The 14886-nt window shown below is 36.1% G+C and overlaps 1 protein-coding gene across 1 annotated transcript in view; it reads right to left on the reverse strand.

Annotated features, from left to right (window-relative positions):
• The window catches only part of LOC117409315 (F-box/LRR-repeat protein 17-like), a 263989-nt gene that overhangs the window by 165890 nt on the left and 83213 nt on the right, over positions 1–14886 (reverse strand). Inside the window, exon 7 of the mRNA XM_034015154.3 lies at positions 455–585. Within this exon, the coding sequence (XP_033871045.3) occupies positions 455–585 (131 nt within the window). The remainder of the gene's footprint in view (positions 1–454; positions 586–14886) is intronic.

Genomic DNA, 14886 nt, shown 5'->3' on the forward strand with positions numbered 1-14886 from the left:
GGAAGATCCTGGTGTTGCGCTAGGTCTTAGCAGTTCTTAACAGGGTTGGGGTCAATTCCGAATGTGTTGGGAAACTCCAATTCAATTCAAGAATTGGAATTTGAATTTGAATTGAAAAAATCTTCAGGATAAGGAATTGGAATTTGAATTGGAATGAAAGGAAATAGAATTTAATTCCATGAAATTTCACTCACTTTAAAAAGGTTGAATGCCACATTTATTTTATACATCACTATAAACAATACTGATTGCAATAGCATTAATATATACTTTCAAATACTGTATCTTAAGCATGGCTCAAAGCTTTCAAAACGTAGTTTTTTGCATTTTTGTAATGAGATGTTTAAGAGCTACAGTAGTCCTTAATTATTTGTTTTTCTTTATTCATCCGTTATTTAATCCTTTAGTTTTTCACTCCTATGTTGTTACATGCCACTCATTTTTAAAAATGTACCTGTCATTGATGCTCCAGTTCAAGCACAAGTTAAGTGAGCTCAGGTTACGGCATTTCCTCACCACTTCCATCACTGTTTCGTTATTCAGCTCAGAGATGTGACGCAAGTCCAGGCTGCTCAGGTTCTTGAGCTGAGGAAAAGATAAAAGAAAAAGAGAATAAATAAAAACTGTGACATTTAGTGGGAACTTTACCATTAAGCTGTTATAGACCTTTGCCGGAAGTGCCGATGAAAAATCCACCAGTAGTAAAAAATATATGGGTTATTTAGATCAGGTATTTCCAACATAGTTTCTACTTATTAATGTTCAGTAATCCAAAGACTATGAAATATATTTCATGCTACTGGTTCGTGGGGAAATTAAACAAAAGAACAACACAAAACTTTTTTCAGTATTAAGTTATTTGAATAAACAGTTTACTGTACCAATCATGTACTGTGTAACTGTTGAACACGGCTCAATTGCATACAGGCCTAGGAAAGGTAACTCAATCAAAGTCTAATACACAAACATGTATATCTTTGTCCGTTTTTCTATTTCTCAGTACAATACGAATTAGTTATCCTAGGGTAGCCCTGTAATTAAGTTACTTTACTTAATGCTGAAAGATTTATGGTGTACCATTATTGTTTGAAATTGCTGTGAAATTAATAGGTTAATGTTAAGCATTCATAGCTGGGGGGAGGGGGGGCAGGGATGCTGAAACTCTACAGACTTGTCTTTAGTGGACCTGATCAATAACATTATGATAAATCTCTTATGTCAACTTGTGCACAAAGATGTAAATAGAATTCTAAATATACAATTCCTTACCTCACTTGTAACAGCAATTCCAACTGAAAAATGGAAAGAGCTCATTTTGGCTTAAAAAATTGAGTTAATTATCTTGATAGCGACTTCAATCAAAAATAGCTAGCCTATCTGATATGAATGAAACCATAATTCAGCTTTCTTTTGTAGCAACATACAGTAACTTGTAATATCTGTATTATGTGTCACAGGGCAACCTTAGGCATTGCGGGCCTTATATAGAGCACAAAGAACACACAAGACAGCACTCCTAAAAACAATATGAATACTATTTGTAGCATCTATTTGCCACAACGACCTACTGTAGGTGAAATCTGTATGCTATTATACCCCTAGCTGCAGCTTGAAACAAATTCACACATCAGGTTTTTATTAGTTCAAAAAGATCAAGCTGAAATCGTTCCTCTTGTACCGATGATTAATGGAATAATGCAATATAGATCTTCAACAGCCTGGAGGTCATGCCCCAAGTACCAACAGAGAGGTACATAAACATCTGTTGCAGAACATTACATCAGGTACAGCACATATTGGTTCAACTCATGCTGTGATGTGCTGCTCTGAATCCAAGAGGACTTTATTAGTCAACACAGTTTTGTTGGCTGGATAATGTTGAGAATTTGATCATCTCATGTAAATAGGCTACACTATTAGTTATTCCACATTTTCTGGTAATTGCGTCACTTTTATTGCTGTAATGGGCTATTGCCTCCTGTGTTTGAAATTTACAAGTCTGCAAATTGCTGCATTCAGTCCACTTTTCCCATGAAATGAGTCACTTCAATTTATTAAAGCCCAATCAATGGCCTCTAGTTCAGAGTACGCGCAGATTAATCATCTTCGATCCTTATATAAAATTAGTGTTACCCTCAAATAAAAACAAATAAATGAATAAATAAATAAATCAGCATTAATGAAGACTTGTAAAAACGGTTTAAAATGGATCTCCTTGTGAATTTACCTACTGGGGTGTGGAAACTGCAATGCACAGCTTCATCTAAATAGAAATCAACCTAAGAACATAAACAACTCATCCAGCACAACTATAAAACCTGAGCAAGGCATTATTTCTAAGGTTTGAAGATTTATGAACAACAGTACCATCCTGACAACATCTGATCTCAAAGATCCAGAAAGAAAAAAAAATGTGCCACATTTTCAGACTGTTAAAATGTAGGTTAAGAAATGTCTCGTATACAGGTAGTAGAAATGGATATACTTACAATGAAGAATGGCAACAGTTTTAAAAGAAACTGTGTATGACTAGCAGCAATTAGGATGGAGACATAGATGGGTGCAATATTGGAATTCAATTATTTCTCACGTTTTGTATTATTATTTGATACCATTTCCTAAAAGGAGGGAGGTCCCTGTAATTATGTTGCAAACCAATGTACCTACAGTAAATCTCAAAGTGTGTGGTCATTATTATCCAGAAAACATGTACCTCAATGGCACAGGACAGGGTTAAGATCACCTGAATATTTTGCCCAATGTGTATCTGTAGCAGGGCTGAGATCTGTGCTGACTCTGCTGGCGTGTTCACAGTGCTGCAGGAAGAGGGCAGCAGTCGTCCAACAACCGCCTGTCAGTCATGGCCGTGACACGGGGAGGTGGGAGAGGGGGTGTGTGGACTTTCCCTCTCTCTGAATGGCTGGGAGGCAGATCTTGGGGTGATTGTTGACCCTATAAGATAATGCTCTACTGTTTCCTCAGGTCTGCCAGATTTTAAAGAATGGGCCAGCAGAGACCCTACGGACGGACAGAGCGGGGCTGGAAGAGAGCCACGCGCGACTTGAAAAAAAGAAAAGACAACGCCGAAAGAAAGAATAAGTGTAACGGGGAAAATAAATGGGCAGACCCCAGAATTGTATAGGGTAGTGAGGGAACAGGGTGAGTGTAGGACGGAGTCCCGGGTCGGTTGGGGTTTGTTTTGGCTGCCGAGTGCAGTACCTTTATTTTGTAGATTTTTGGTATTTGTTTTTGTTTTCTTTTTGCCTTCTGTTTTTCATATGATTTATTGCAATGGCGTGTGCGCTATAGGTGAGCACTGAGACACCTTTACCATCGTTGGTAGCAACGGTGTCTCAGTGCCACCTTGTGGCGAGAAATAAATAGTGCACCCACGGGGTGTTTAGAAACCCAGCTTTCTGTCTCCGGTGTCACCGAAGGGTAGCGCGTAGCATACGCTGGGGTGGATACACAGGCTCGGTAGGTGCTGTCAGGCAATAGGAGAGCAGTAATAGGGAGCGCACGGTACTGTACCGAGGTACAGCGCGGACGACAGCCTGGCCTGGACCTCGTGCAGGCAGACAATTGGGGTAGCGGACAGAGTACACCGGAGTGCAGCACAGGCTTGAGAGCTGCAGTAGGCTTGCTGATGCTACAGACAGTAAGAAAAAAGAAAGAAAGAAAGAAACACACCGAGGTGGGCAGGCTGATGTATGCGTGGAGTCTACTCATCAGTGGGGCAGGGTAGAACCAGGCCCTAGTGGAGGAAGCACACAAGTCTTTACTTATATATTTTAGACTGCAAAGGCAGTAGAAGAAAAAAAACACACACACACACACACACACACACACACACCAGCAAGCTGTGGGGTTGGAACAGTCAGGCAGGTGAACTGTAAAAGATTATGTATTTATTTATTTATTTATTTTGGGCTGAGACAATCCGGCTGAGTCGACTCAATAGCTTGGCACAGCAGAGCCGGTGGAGGAATCACACATGTAGGCTGTTGAAAGGAAAAACATTAAACGAAGCTCAGTTGCACAGCGTTTATAGCTCAGTTTAGTTCACAGAAGCTGAGTTTTTGATTCCACGGAAGTGGCAAGCCGACTTCCAGCAATATATTTTCCAGGGGAACTCCAGAAAACGTTAGGTTAAGGATGTAACTTTGGTTCCCTGAAAGAGAAGACGACCACCAACCTGCGAGGTCGCATCGGTCGCTTTCGTGGATTCGATGCAAAAGAGGAAGTGAGCTCCGTGGAGTGATTATTTGTTTCCTCGGTAGGCAGGACCGAGGACGTCACTCCCCGGAGGGGCCTATCGGCAGCTCTCACATAAAATGCTCAGTAAATACCTGACCTGTGGCAAGCATATGCCAAAAGTATTGTTGGTGGTCATCTTCGAATTGAAAGGGCTCTGTTTTAAGAGCCAAATCGGAAATATGAGTTATATTAATTCTGTTATGAAAGTCACATTAAATACAATGCTAGTAGTCACATTGCTCTGCCATAAAATTGTATAATAATGTACTAACCACGCTGTCATGCTGTTAGGTTTATTTTCTCCTTATTTGCTTTTTACAGCAGACAGAATTGCATTCCACTGAAAAGGAACAACAAGCATGCCAATTAGTAGTTTGTCTTTCTTTAAACATTAAATAGTTATCCTCTGAAATCTGCTGCAGCAAAAAAGGCTCTCTTAAAATATCAGTTTTTAACCATGTACAACAAATTCATACAGTACATATTTATGACAGCAGTTTGTTTTTTTCATGGCATGGCAATACTAAGATTTTGATTTTAAATGTTTTTTTACTGACCAAAAATTGAGGCTGTAAATCTACACTTAATATGTTTAATTTAACCAATTGCATGCCTTAACTATCAATGATGAAAAGTTTAGATTTTTTTTTTTAATCAATGCTCAAATCATCATAAAATGAGGGTGATGCACTCTATAGAATAAACAAATATTCCTTCATAAAGTCGAATGAAACATGTTAAAATAATGTTACGTTAACATACTGAATTACATACCGCTTTGTACTTTTACATACACTTAAAAAACTTAACATGAAATACTGTACTATTATGGCTTCCGGTAGACTTTTTTGATATCATTTTAAAGTCTCTGATTACATGATGTTAAATAAAAAGATCTAAATTATGTTCATAGTTCTTTTTTTATATATATATAAGGATGTCTTAATCTTAAAATTCTAGGTGAAGCAAAACTTTTGGCCATGGCTGTACATGTTTAGTAAATTTCTACGCTATTTAGGATATTGTTAGTCCCCCATTTACTGCTAACATGCAGTTTTACCAATTTTACACGTTATATAGGAGCCGCACGTACATTTTGCTGCAGTTTACAGCAATATTGTGGGCCAGCAATTCCCACAAGCCAGCAGAAGCGTTGTTTATGATTAGTATGCAAACCAAATCTATTAAGTCACAAAGTACCACAGGTGGCAAAAAACAATGTGTAAAATAGCTTCACTGATACTGGCCCCATCACTAAGTTGTAAATGCAGCACACGTAAGGCAAATGCTACAATTAAACGACTGCTGCCTGACGTAAAGCAAATTAGAGCTGCATATTTCTGGTACAAAGTATAGGGATCATAACAACGTAACAATTATGATGATGAATCTAAATAAGTACCCTTCATGTGCATGAATAAAGAATTTCACAAAATGTCAAAAGATTATGCATTCACTGCCACCTTAAATACATTTCACACTGCAAGGTCACATAAAGACAGCCATTTCAAAACAGTAGAGGATGCACAACCAAGTCCATCAAATCGCCCATTTAATACTGGTACTACACTATGGGTGTTTCAAAGCTTACAGAACATTACTGTAAGAGGCCAAATATAGTTGCAAAACACATGAGCAATCTACAGAGGTTAACTGAGAAAAAAAATCAGAACAGGTAGTAATGTTTGCAGACCAATTATGTTCTTATTCCAGTTCTGTAGGTTACTCCATTTTAAAGCTGTTCATGATTCTAAAGCAAAGAAGAAAAAAAGAAATCACAAAAGAAAAGCAAACATACTTTGTATTATCTCCTTCACATTTATACAAATTGTCATAAAAAGCAGTAGCTTCATAAAAGCTATTTGGGACACAATGGCAACTACAGCATTGTCATTGTATTAAAGCTGCTCTTATTAATAATGACAAAGAAAGCAAACACAAAACTATTTCTGTGTTTTGTTTTAACCAAAGACAAATGTGAACAATGCTCTGCAGCTTCCAAGGTTTTCAAGAATGATTGCGAAGACTCTATTTTACATACAGGGGATGATGTACTTCACTGTCACTTTATTTCAGATATGTAAGGTAATATATTACTGTAGGAGATGCTTCGGAAATGTGTGCAGCATCCAAGTTCTCATCAGCACATAGAAAATCTTGAATGATTGAAACCCGCTTGAAAATTAAATGACATGCAGCAGCAGTTCTTTTGGTGATGCATTTGTTCTAGATTCAGATGGATGCACAGATTACAAGCGCATTACAGGACTGTACTTATTTACAAAGGAACTTGATGTTACAAAGAAAAATTATATCGTATGTTTTTGCATTTATTCAGAAATATGCCATCTCAAACAGTTTTTAAATTGATCTTTATTATTAATTATTATTATTATTATTATTATTATTATTATTATTATTATTATTATTATTATTATTAGATTTTATGTGACATGTATGGTCTCTGATTTTCTTTCAAGTGGAGCTTAAATAGCTTTTAAATAAATAAACAATTATCTGGGACAACATTGTCACATATCATTATGAACTACGGGGTTAAATTACAGATACAACAGTAAAATGCAATTGTTGTAGAACTATTAGAAAGCAAATATGTGTTATTAATTTATACAAAAAAATAACTAGAAGCTGGTGATATAGCTTGTTTGAATATTTTGTTTTTCACAAGAAGAGTACAGTTAACGTAATAGTGGACACAGCATTAACAATAAAAGTGGCAACAAATTACAAACCATGACATGAAAAAATTATACAGAAAATCAATAGAAATTATTTTAAATATACTCCCAGAACAGGAGGCAGAGATTGAAGATGCTAATAATGTCTGATGGGTGAATGTGTTGTTGTTGAACTGTATTGTCATTTGGAATTTCTAATAATAACCAATGCATAATTTCAGTAACTTTCATAAAAAAAAAAAACATGCACTTAAATAAAAAGGGCACCAATCAACTCAGAGAAAGGATCTTCGAGGAGGTTCAGAAGCATTTAAACTACAAAGGAAGGGGGAGAAATTACATCCCAAAAGTAGACAAATCTAAATCTAAAACAAAATGGTTTAATAGATCAATTAAAAAAAATATTCAGAGAAAAAAGGCACTTTACAGAGCATTTAAAAGGGACCAAAGTACACAGGAAGAGTACTTGGAACTGCAAACACAAGTCAAAAAGGAAGTTAGAAAGGCCAAGAGAGAGATATAAATGAGCATTGCTAAGTGTGCTAAAACCAATTCCAAAAGGCTTTTCCAATATTATAACAGCAAGAGAACATTCAAAGAGGAGGTTAAATGTCTAAGAGATACAAATGGCAAAATTATAGACGAAAAGAAAAAAATATACTAAATGATTACTTTTCACAAGTTTTTACAACGGAGGATACGGACAACATGTCCCACATGTCGACCTGTTCCTATCCAGTCTTAAATAACTTTAGCATAACAGAGGCAGAAGTGTTAAAGGGACTAGGAGCTCTTAAAATAAACAAATCCCCTGGGCCGGATCAATTACAAGCTGCTAACCAAGATCATGCAACAGTCTCTTGACACAGGGGTTGTAGGTCCGACTCGAACCCGACCCACTTTTGCAAGTCACCCACGGGCCCCGCAGGTACCAGACCTGATGCAGTACTCTACCCTAGGATCCTTCAAGAAGCTGCTTGATGAGATTCTGGGATCAATAAGCTACTGACAACCAAATGAGCAAGATGCGCCGAATGGCCTCCTCTCGGCTGTAAACTTTCTTATGTTCTTAAATGAAATGCTTATATATGGATTATCTGTACAATATTTTATCATTTTAAAATAAAATAGACTGTATATCTCATGTCAATGTGTTTAGAACAACAGTACAAAATGCAGAGAAACTTGACAGGTTATACACAAGTACTTTAAAAATCTGGGTTTCAGCCAGTACAAAACTGAAAGAACGTAAAGAAAAATCAGAATTCCACAAAGCAGCAGTAATAGTTGGCAATGATTTCGTATCTGTGATGCAACAAAGTAAAACACCTTGTAGCGGACAGTGCAGTCATATCAGGTTATTGCTGATATTAATATGCACTGTTTAAACTTGTTTGAGAACGTTGCAAGCTAATGTTTTCTTTCTTCCCCCATCTCTTGGTCAAAGTTAGATAAATGCAGCTTTGTGAAGCTGAGTCGTAAAGGACAAGTACATTTTTCTAGCATTTTGTCCCTTGGACAACAAGTTATGTTCCAAAATTGCACAGCCCTGATTAGTATTAGTGTAGTAAATATATTTGAGGAAGACAATTGTGCCACACCAAACTCCAGTGTAACAATGGATAGCTTTGAGTACTTCCTAACAAACTAGAGTTTAAACAAATAATGAAGTAAATGAAGTCAGACGCAAACATGATCATCTGCTCACCTTTAACCACAAGGTTGCACTACTCATTTAATTCACTAAAAGCTGGGTTTGCTGTGAATATCTAGTTCCAGTAAGATGTATTTATCACTGTCAATGGGAAATGGCAACAGTTTATCACTAGAAAATAAATCACAACTTATCATGCAAAGAATATATATGTTACACTGAGACAGGATTCGGTCAATCACCGATAAAAATCTTTGAAAAAGTCTTTGAGTAAAGCGATATAATCAAATTAGGGCTAGTTGTGGAGTAGTGGTTAGGGCTCTGGACTTGACCGGAGGGTCGTGGGTTCAATCCCAGGTGGGGGGACTCTGCTGCTGTACCCTTGAGCAAGGTACTTTACCTAGATTGCTCCAGTAAAAACCAAACTGTATAAATGGGTAATTGTATGTAAAAATAATGTAATATCTTGTAAGAATTGTAAGTCGCCCTGGATACGGGCGTCTGCTAAGAAAGAAAGAAATAAATAAATAAATAAATAAATAAATAAATAAATTGCGAAATGTGCTTTGAGCAAATGCACAGTTCCCAAACAGATTTTGAAGTTGCTGCTCAATCTGTGAATAGCAATTCATTGGGGGTGTTAAAAATAGGCATCAAGTGAAATACAAACTTTTTTATTGAATGAACATAAAATCAGTAAATTATATTCATGAGATACATGTCATTGACTCGTTATTTATGTGCTTATTATTTATGCAGGAAGTGGTAAGCAATTTAGGAGGATAGTGACCTCAGACATTAAACTTCAAGCGAGTTTGAAATAATGTGTGTAATGTTCTTGCCTTGTTATTTAGAAAATATAGTTTTAGAGGAGAAAAAACCAATTAAAAATGGATTGTTTTATTCATATTATAAGACTACTGTATACAGTATTTAAACTGCAAAATCAAATGTCAGTCCACGTTTGTCTATTCACTTTAAGCGAAAGAAAGAATGAAAGAAAGAAAGCTTATTAAACATTTAATACTTTCATAAAATCATATGAAGGGGTGAACTACCACTTTTTAGAAAACAGGTTTTGCAGACCCCGATCAGTACCAGCGCCGCGTCTGTGCAATAAAGACGGAGACTGCTTTTTGACAACATGAAAACCTCCTAAAATGTTTTAATTTTAGATGATGACAACTTTGGTAAATGAACAGTTTCAAAAGAAACCATATTGAGAGCTCCATTGGGCTAAGGATCCTTTTGAACCCGGTCAGATGACACAGCGTAAGAGAAAAAAAGAGCCTCAACGGACACAAGCCTGGAGTTAAATGGCCAAGCGCTTCTGAGAAAACAGCGTGGGATACAGTAAACACTGATCTCCGTTTTGAGTTGGAAAGGTTAGGTGGAACAGTCAAAAAGAAGCTGGATACATTTGGGGATACCATCTACGCATATGGATGTGAGAGGTTTGGAGTGCAAGCTGTGAAAAAAGCAAAGGTGTCATTTCTCCTGGGCCTAATGGAGTTCCGTACAGAGTGTACAAGAGGGCCCATGGTGTTCTACGAATCCTGTGGAAATTGATGAAACTGGCATGGGAAAAACAGGTTGTACCAAGAGTATTTCGCCCTATTTCCCTGTTAAACATGGAAGGCAAGATTTTCTTCAGCATTGTTGCTCAGAGATTGTCAGCTTACCTATTGAAGAACTGCTTCATTGACACTTCAGTACAGAAATATGGTATTCCAGGATTCCCAGAATGCTTTGAGCAAATTCAAACAGCTAAAAAGGAAATGAAGGCGCTCCATGTGACATTCCTGGATTTAGCTAATGCATACGGTTCAGTACCACATGAGCTTCTTTGGGCAGCATTTGATTTTTTCAGTGTACCGAGGACAATAACAATTTAGATTTAGAAACATACTCACTGTATTTTTTTTTTTTTTTTTGCAAGGCTTGCTGCTGTGGCATTTAGAATTGCACTGAGCACCCTTACGCACACAGAAGCGCTTCTTTGTTTGACAAAACATGTTGCACTTGCACGAAATGAAGCCTTGCATCTTCAAAATCTGTTTGGGAACTGTGCATTTGCTCAAAAGTACATTTCACAATTTGATTATACTGCTTTACTCAAGAACGAAGATGCTGTCTGTTCTTTTTTGTTTTGTTCTTTGCTTGTTTGGTATTTCCCATTTCGCAATTTGAGCAAAATAACCTTTCATTTCGGTCTTTGATCATTTTTAAATGCTGAAATTGCAAAATAGTTATTTTTGTCGGTGACCGAATCCTGACTCTGAGTGTAACATTATATATATATATATACATATATATATATATATATATATATATATATATATATATATATATATATAATGTGCATAAATATTGTTCAGGGGTCTGAATACTTTTGCAAGGCACTGTATATGTCTGTTAATATATATATATATATATATATATATATATATATATATATATATATATATATATATATATATATATATATTTTTTTTTTTTTTTCTTAAAAATATTTCCCAACATAAAACCAACGTCACCTTACAATAATTGATTTTGAGTTTCAGTGTTTTAGAATAAAATATCAAACAGAATGAAATTTCAATGTACCATTTGTAATTCAGTAATATGAGAGAATTGGTCAGGGGTCTGAATACTTTTGCAAGGCACTGTATATATATATATATATATAAAACCGATTTAGTTACACAGCTCTAAAGTTATGTATGTGCTACACGTAATAACCTTTCTGAAAAGGATTGTGAATTTCAGAAATCTGATTTCAGTTCATTCTTTGCAGAACAAACCTAAAATGACCCAAGGTTTCTAGGACATTATTATTACGTGAGAAAAACGGCTTGAAACGTGGCGTACCTTCTTCCAAATCCTTCTTCCAAATCAAATTTACACTGGAAGTCGCCCAGTTGAGAGCATGTCAAGTAAATATAAACGCGCAGGTCATAAACCTGATGGAACAAATGCCATACAATCTCAAGGCAATTCATTTAAAATCGGATAAAAACAAATCTCCAAAGGTTGTTTTTCTTTTTCTTCCGAGCAGCTGGAATGGTGGGCAGATCCTTGAGCTAGCTGTGAACGAAAGACTGCTTTCATTCCCACCGACACTCTTAGGGCAGCCTTTCCGTTCACTGCACTGCAGACTTGTTTATTCAGGCCTCCAATACAGCACCATGCAATTAGATAAGAAGCTGTTGCACTGTTCTGTGCAATTTAATGTTCATCAATAAAGGCACTGCATGGTAAAGCTTGTAGTCTCCAGAATTGATATTAAATATATAAAAAAATACAACCCTGTCGTACATGTGAAATCAAACTAAAAAATTAAAAACTATGCAACATGGAGCATTTGTCAAAAAAAAAAATGGTCTAATGTAAAGGGTTGAAATAGACAGATGTGGACAGTATACAAATATAACATAATTTCAGGAGACAGGTCTGGAAGTGAAAGATATTTGGCTTGACCGAACGCTGTTTGAAAAGTTTGATGATGCCAAATGTTCAATAATGACTTCCAAATGAGAACAGTACTTCAGACAGAGAGGGGTCTGCTAATATTAAATCTTGTTTTCATGCCAACCCATAAGTTCCAAAGTCCCATTGGGGTTCTTAATAACATGTGCCAGCTCTAGTTAAAAGCAATGTTTCCAAGTATATATTTTTTAATGCCTCCAGTACTTATGAATTAACTTACAAACAGTGACCACACTAACAAAGCTGGAAAAAACAAAACAATAATGTCATTTTATAGTGCAATATAAAAGCAGAAGTGCCAGTACCATTTGTGGGGCGACCCAAATGCATATTGGAGCTTGAATTAGAAAAAAATACTATTGTTGTAACAGCATGCAATCTAAAATAGAATTGCGGTCTCTTTAAAAACACACTGCCTCCATCAAGCCTTGTGGGGTCCCACTTTGATTTTGCTGGTAAATTGAATCTCGTGAGATGTCATAGCCAACTAGATTTAATGGAGGCGGTTTAAAATACAGATGTTCAGGGTAACTGTAATGGCGCATCTGAGGATTATAATAATAGGATGGGTGAACAGAGCATGATCGTGTTCATCCCCTATGGGAAGGATTGTGTGTGCTGCAGCAGTTTTGAAATCAATGTGAAATCATCTCAGTAATCAACTGAAAAACATACATATATTAATAGAACTTTTTGTCTGCTACACGTCTGTCCTAGTATACTTAAGTATGTTTGTGTGGTTTTCTGTTTAAAGTCTAAAGTCGCTACAAACCGTAAAATACAACGAAACTCGTTATATTAATGGTATAGTAATTTCTCAAAATATAATATTAATCTCATAAAATATCGTTCTTTTGATTGTACTGTTCACCTAAATTATATACGGCTAAAAAAGTGTTTTTACAGTTTGTTTTTCAGACAAGCGTTAGTCAATTTTGGCACGTAGCCGCTGAGCCATGTCTGTGTTACTGGCATTTTCAATTTTGGTCTCCCTATTTTGACCTGGCCGCAAGCCCCACTTCATATTACACATACAAAATGCTTCTAAATCAACATAATACCGTTATGCGCTGGCTGCAGGCCTGACTGACAGTAACTCCGGGAAGTAAAAAATTAAATAAATGTAATTTAAATATTTTGAGGCAGTATTTCAAAGCTGTAACCACCTACCAAATCGACCAAAAAAATACAGCATTGGTTAGTGCAATGTGTCAGGAAGACATACCTCTTTGAGTTATTATCCTATCAGGTGTGGTTTTATAAGATATATGGGTTGGATTAAGTGACACACATCAGGTTTTTACAAGCGTCTAATCGAAATTCTTTCCAGCTGAGACAATGCAGTTGTGAGTGTTAGAAACGCCAAACAGTGGTACAGGGAAGCAGCATTCCTTTTTGTGCAGAATTAGACATGTCATTATTAACAAATGGGACGATGCATGAGATCAAAGCATTTGGCAGAAGTAGTAACGAGACAGAACGATATGTAACTCTTGCAGTTTATAACATCTTAAATCGTAAGTTCAGTCTCGATATTAGAAATGTGCAGCATGAACAGTATTTCAAATGTGCGATATGCACATATATAAATAACATGATTAGTGTGTGTAGAAACTCCACTAAGAATACACAGGACACATTTAAAAGGCACATTTTTACTTTGTCACTTGCAAGCAGACGAGTGATTGACAGCAGTGACGATGGTATGACTGGTCAAACGTCACAGGGCAGCTCAGATAGTACAGACACTCACAGGGATAGTAGCAATACAATTCAATTCATGGTGGATCTGATTCTGCAAATATGCTAGACCATTTAAATACATGGATTTGTAATACAGAAAGTAAGTTAAAACATGTGGAAGACATAACTTTGCAATGCACAGATTTAGTTTAAATTGGATTACATTTAAAAAAAGCTTCATATGAATTATTTATATAGATATTCACATTACCTGCTTTTTCAGTGGCAAATGCATTAATCCAATGTTGTATAATAACATTCTTTGCAAATTAATATGTAAAAAGTTGTTGTTATGACTTTTTAACCCCAAAGAAATACTACAAAAAATATTGCATAATGGGTATAATTATAATGTTATAACAGACAAATAAATGCCCTTTAAAACGTGCTATTGATTTTTCTTAATGTAATGTTTCAAATACAATGAGAAATAGCTTTTTTGCTTTTTTTCCTAAAATCTGAAAAGCACTTCTTAAAATGTTTCAGTTCACCTGCTGGCAGTGCATTACAGATAACTCTGAAAACAGGGTATGGCTCATATATTATGTAAGCAGAATGCATTCCAGGACCAGAATCGAAATTGTTATTTTTATTATTATTTTTTTTTTTTTGGGGGGGGGGGGGGGGGGGGGTACAGGGATTGGCTACTTTTGGACAATACACATGATTACAAGGGGAGGGGATACAAACTCCATCATCACTGCCGATAGGGTTACACTGTTATGAAGTCGTGTCATTAATTCAATGTCTAGGCCTACACAATACATTGAATATCTCTACTTTACACTCAAGTTTATGCATGAAAAGGGACAGTCAGATTAGCCAATTATTTTCAAGTTAGGCTAATAGGAAATTAAGAATTTGTTTGGAACTTGAATTAAAAATAAATATAATCCTACCCACACTTCCTACATAACGTGCAATCAACTTTCTTTAAAACCAAGTGATTGCCAGTCACATCATTCAAAATCACATTTTAAAAAGCTATGCTAGAACTCTATTATACAGACTCACTTGCATGCAGGTTTTTCATACACCGTAAAT

The sequence above is a fragment of the Acipenser ruthenus genome, chromosome 1 (genome assembly GCF_902713425.1).
Source record: "Acipenser ruthenus chromosome 1, fAciRut3.2 maternal haplotype, whole genome shotgun sequence".
NCBI classification, from domain to species: Eukaryota; Metazoa; Chordata; class Actinopteri; order Acipenseriformes; family Acipenseridae; genus Acipenser; species Acipenser ruthenus.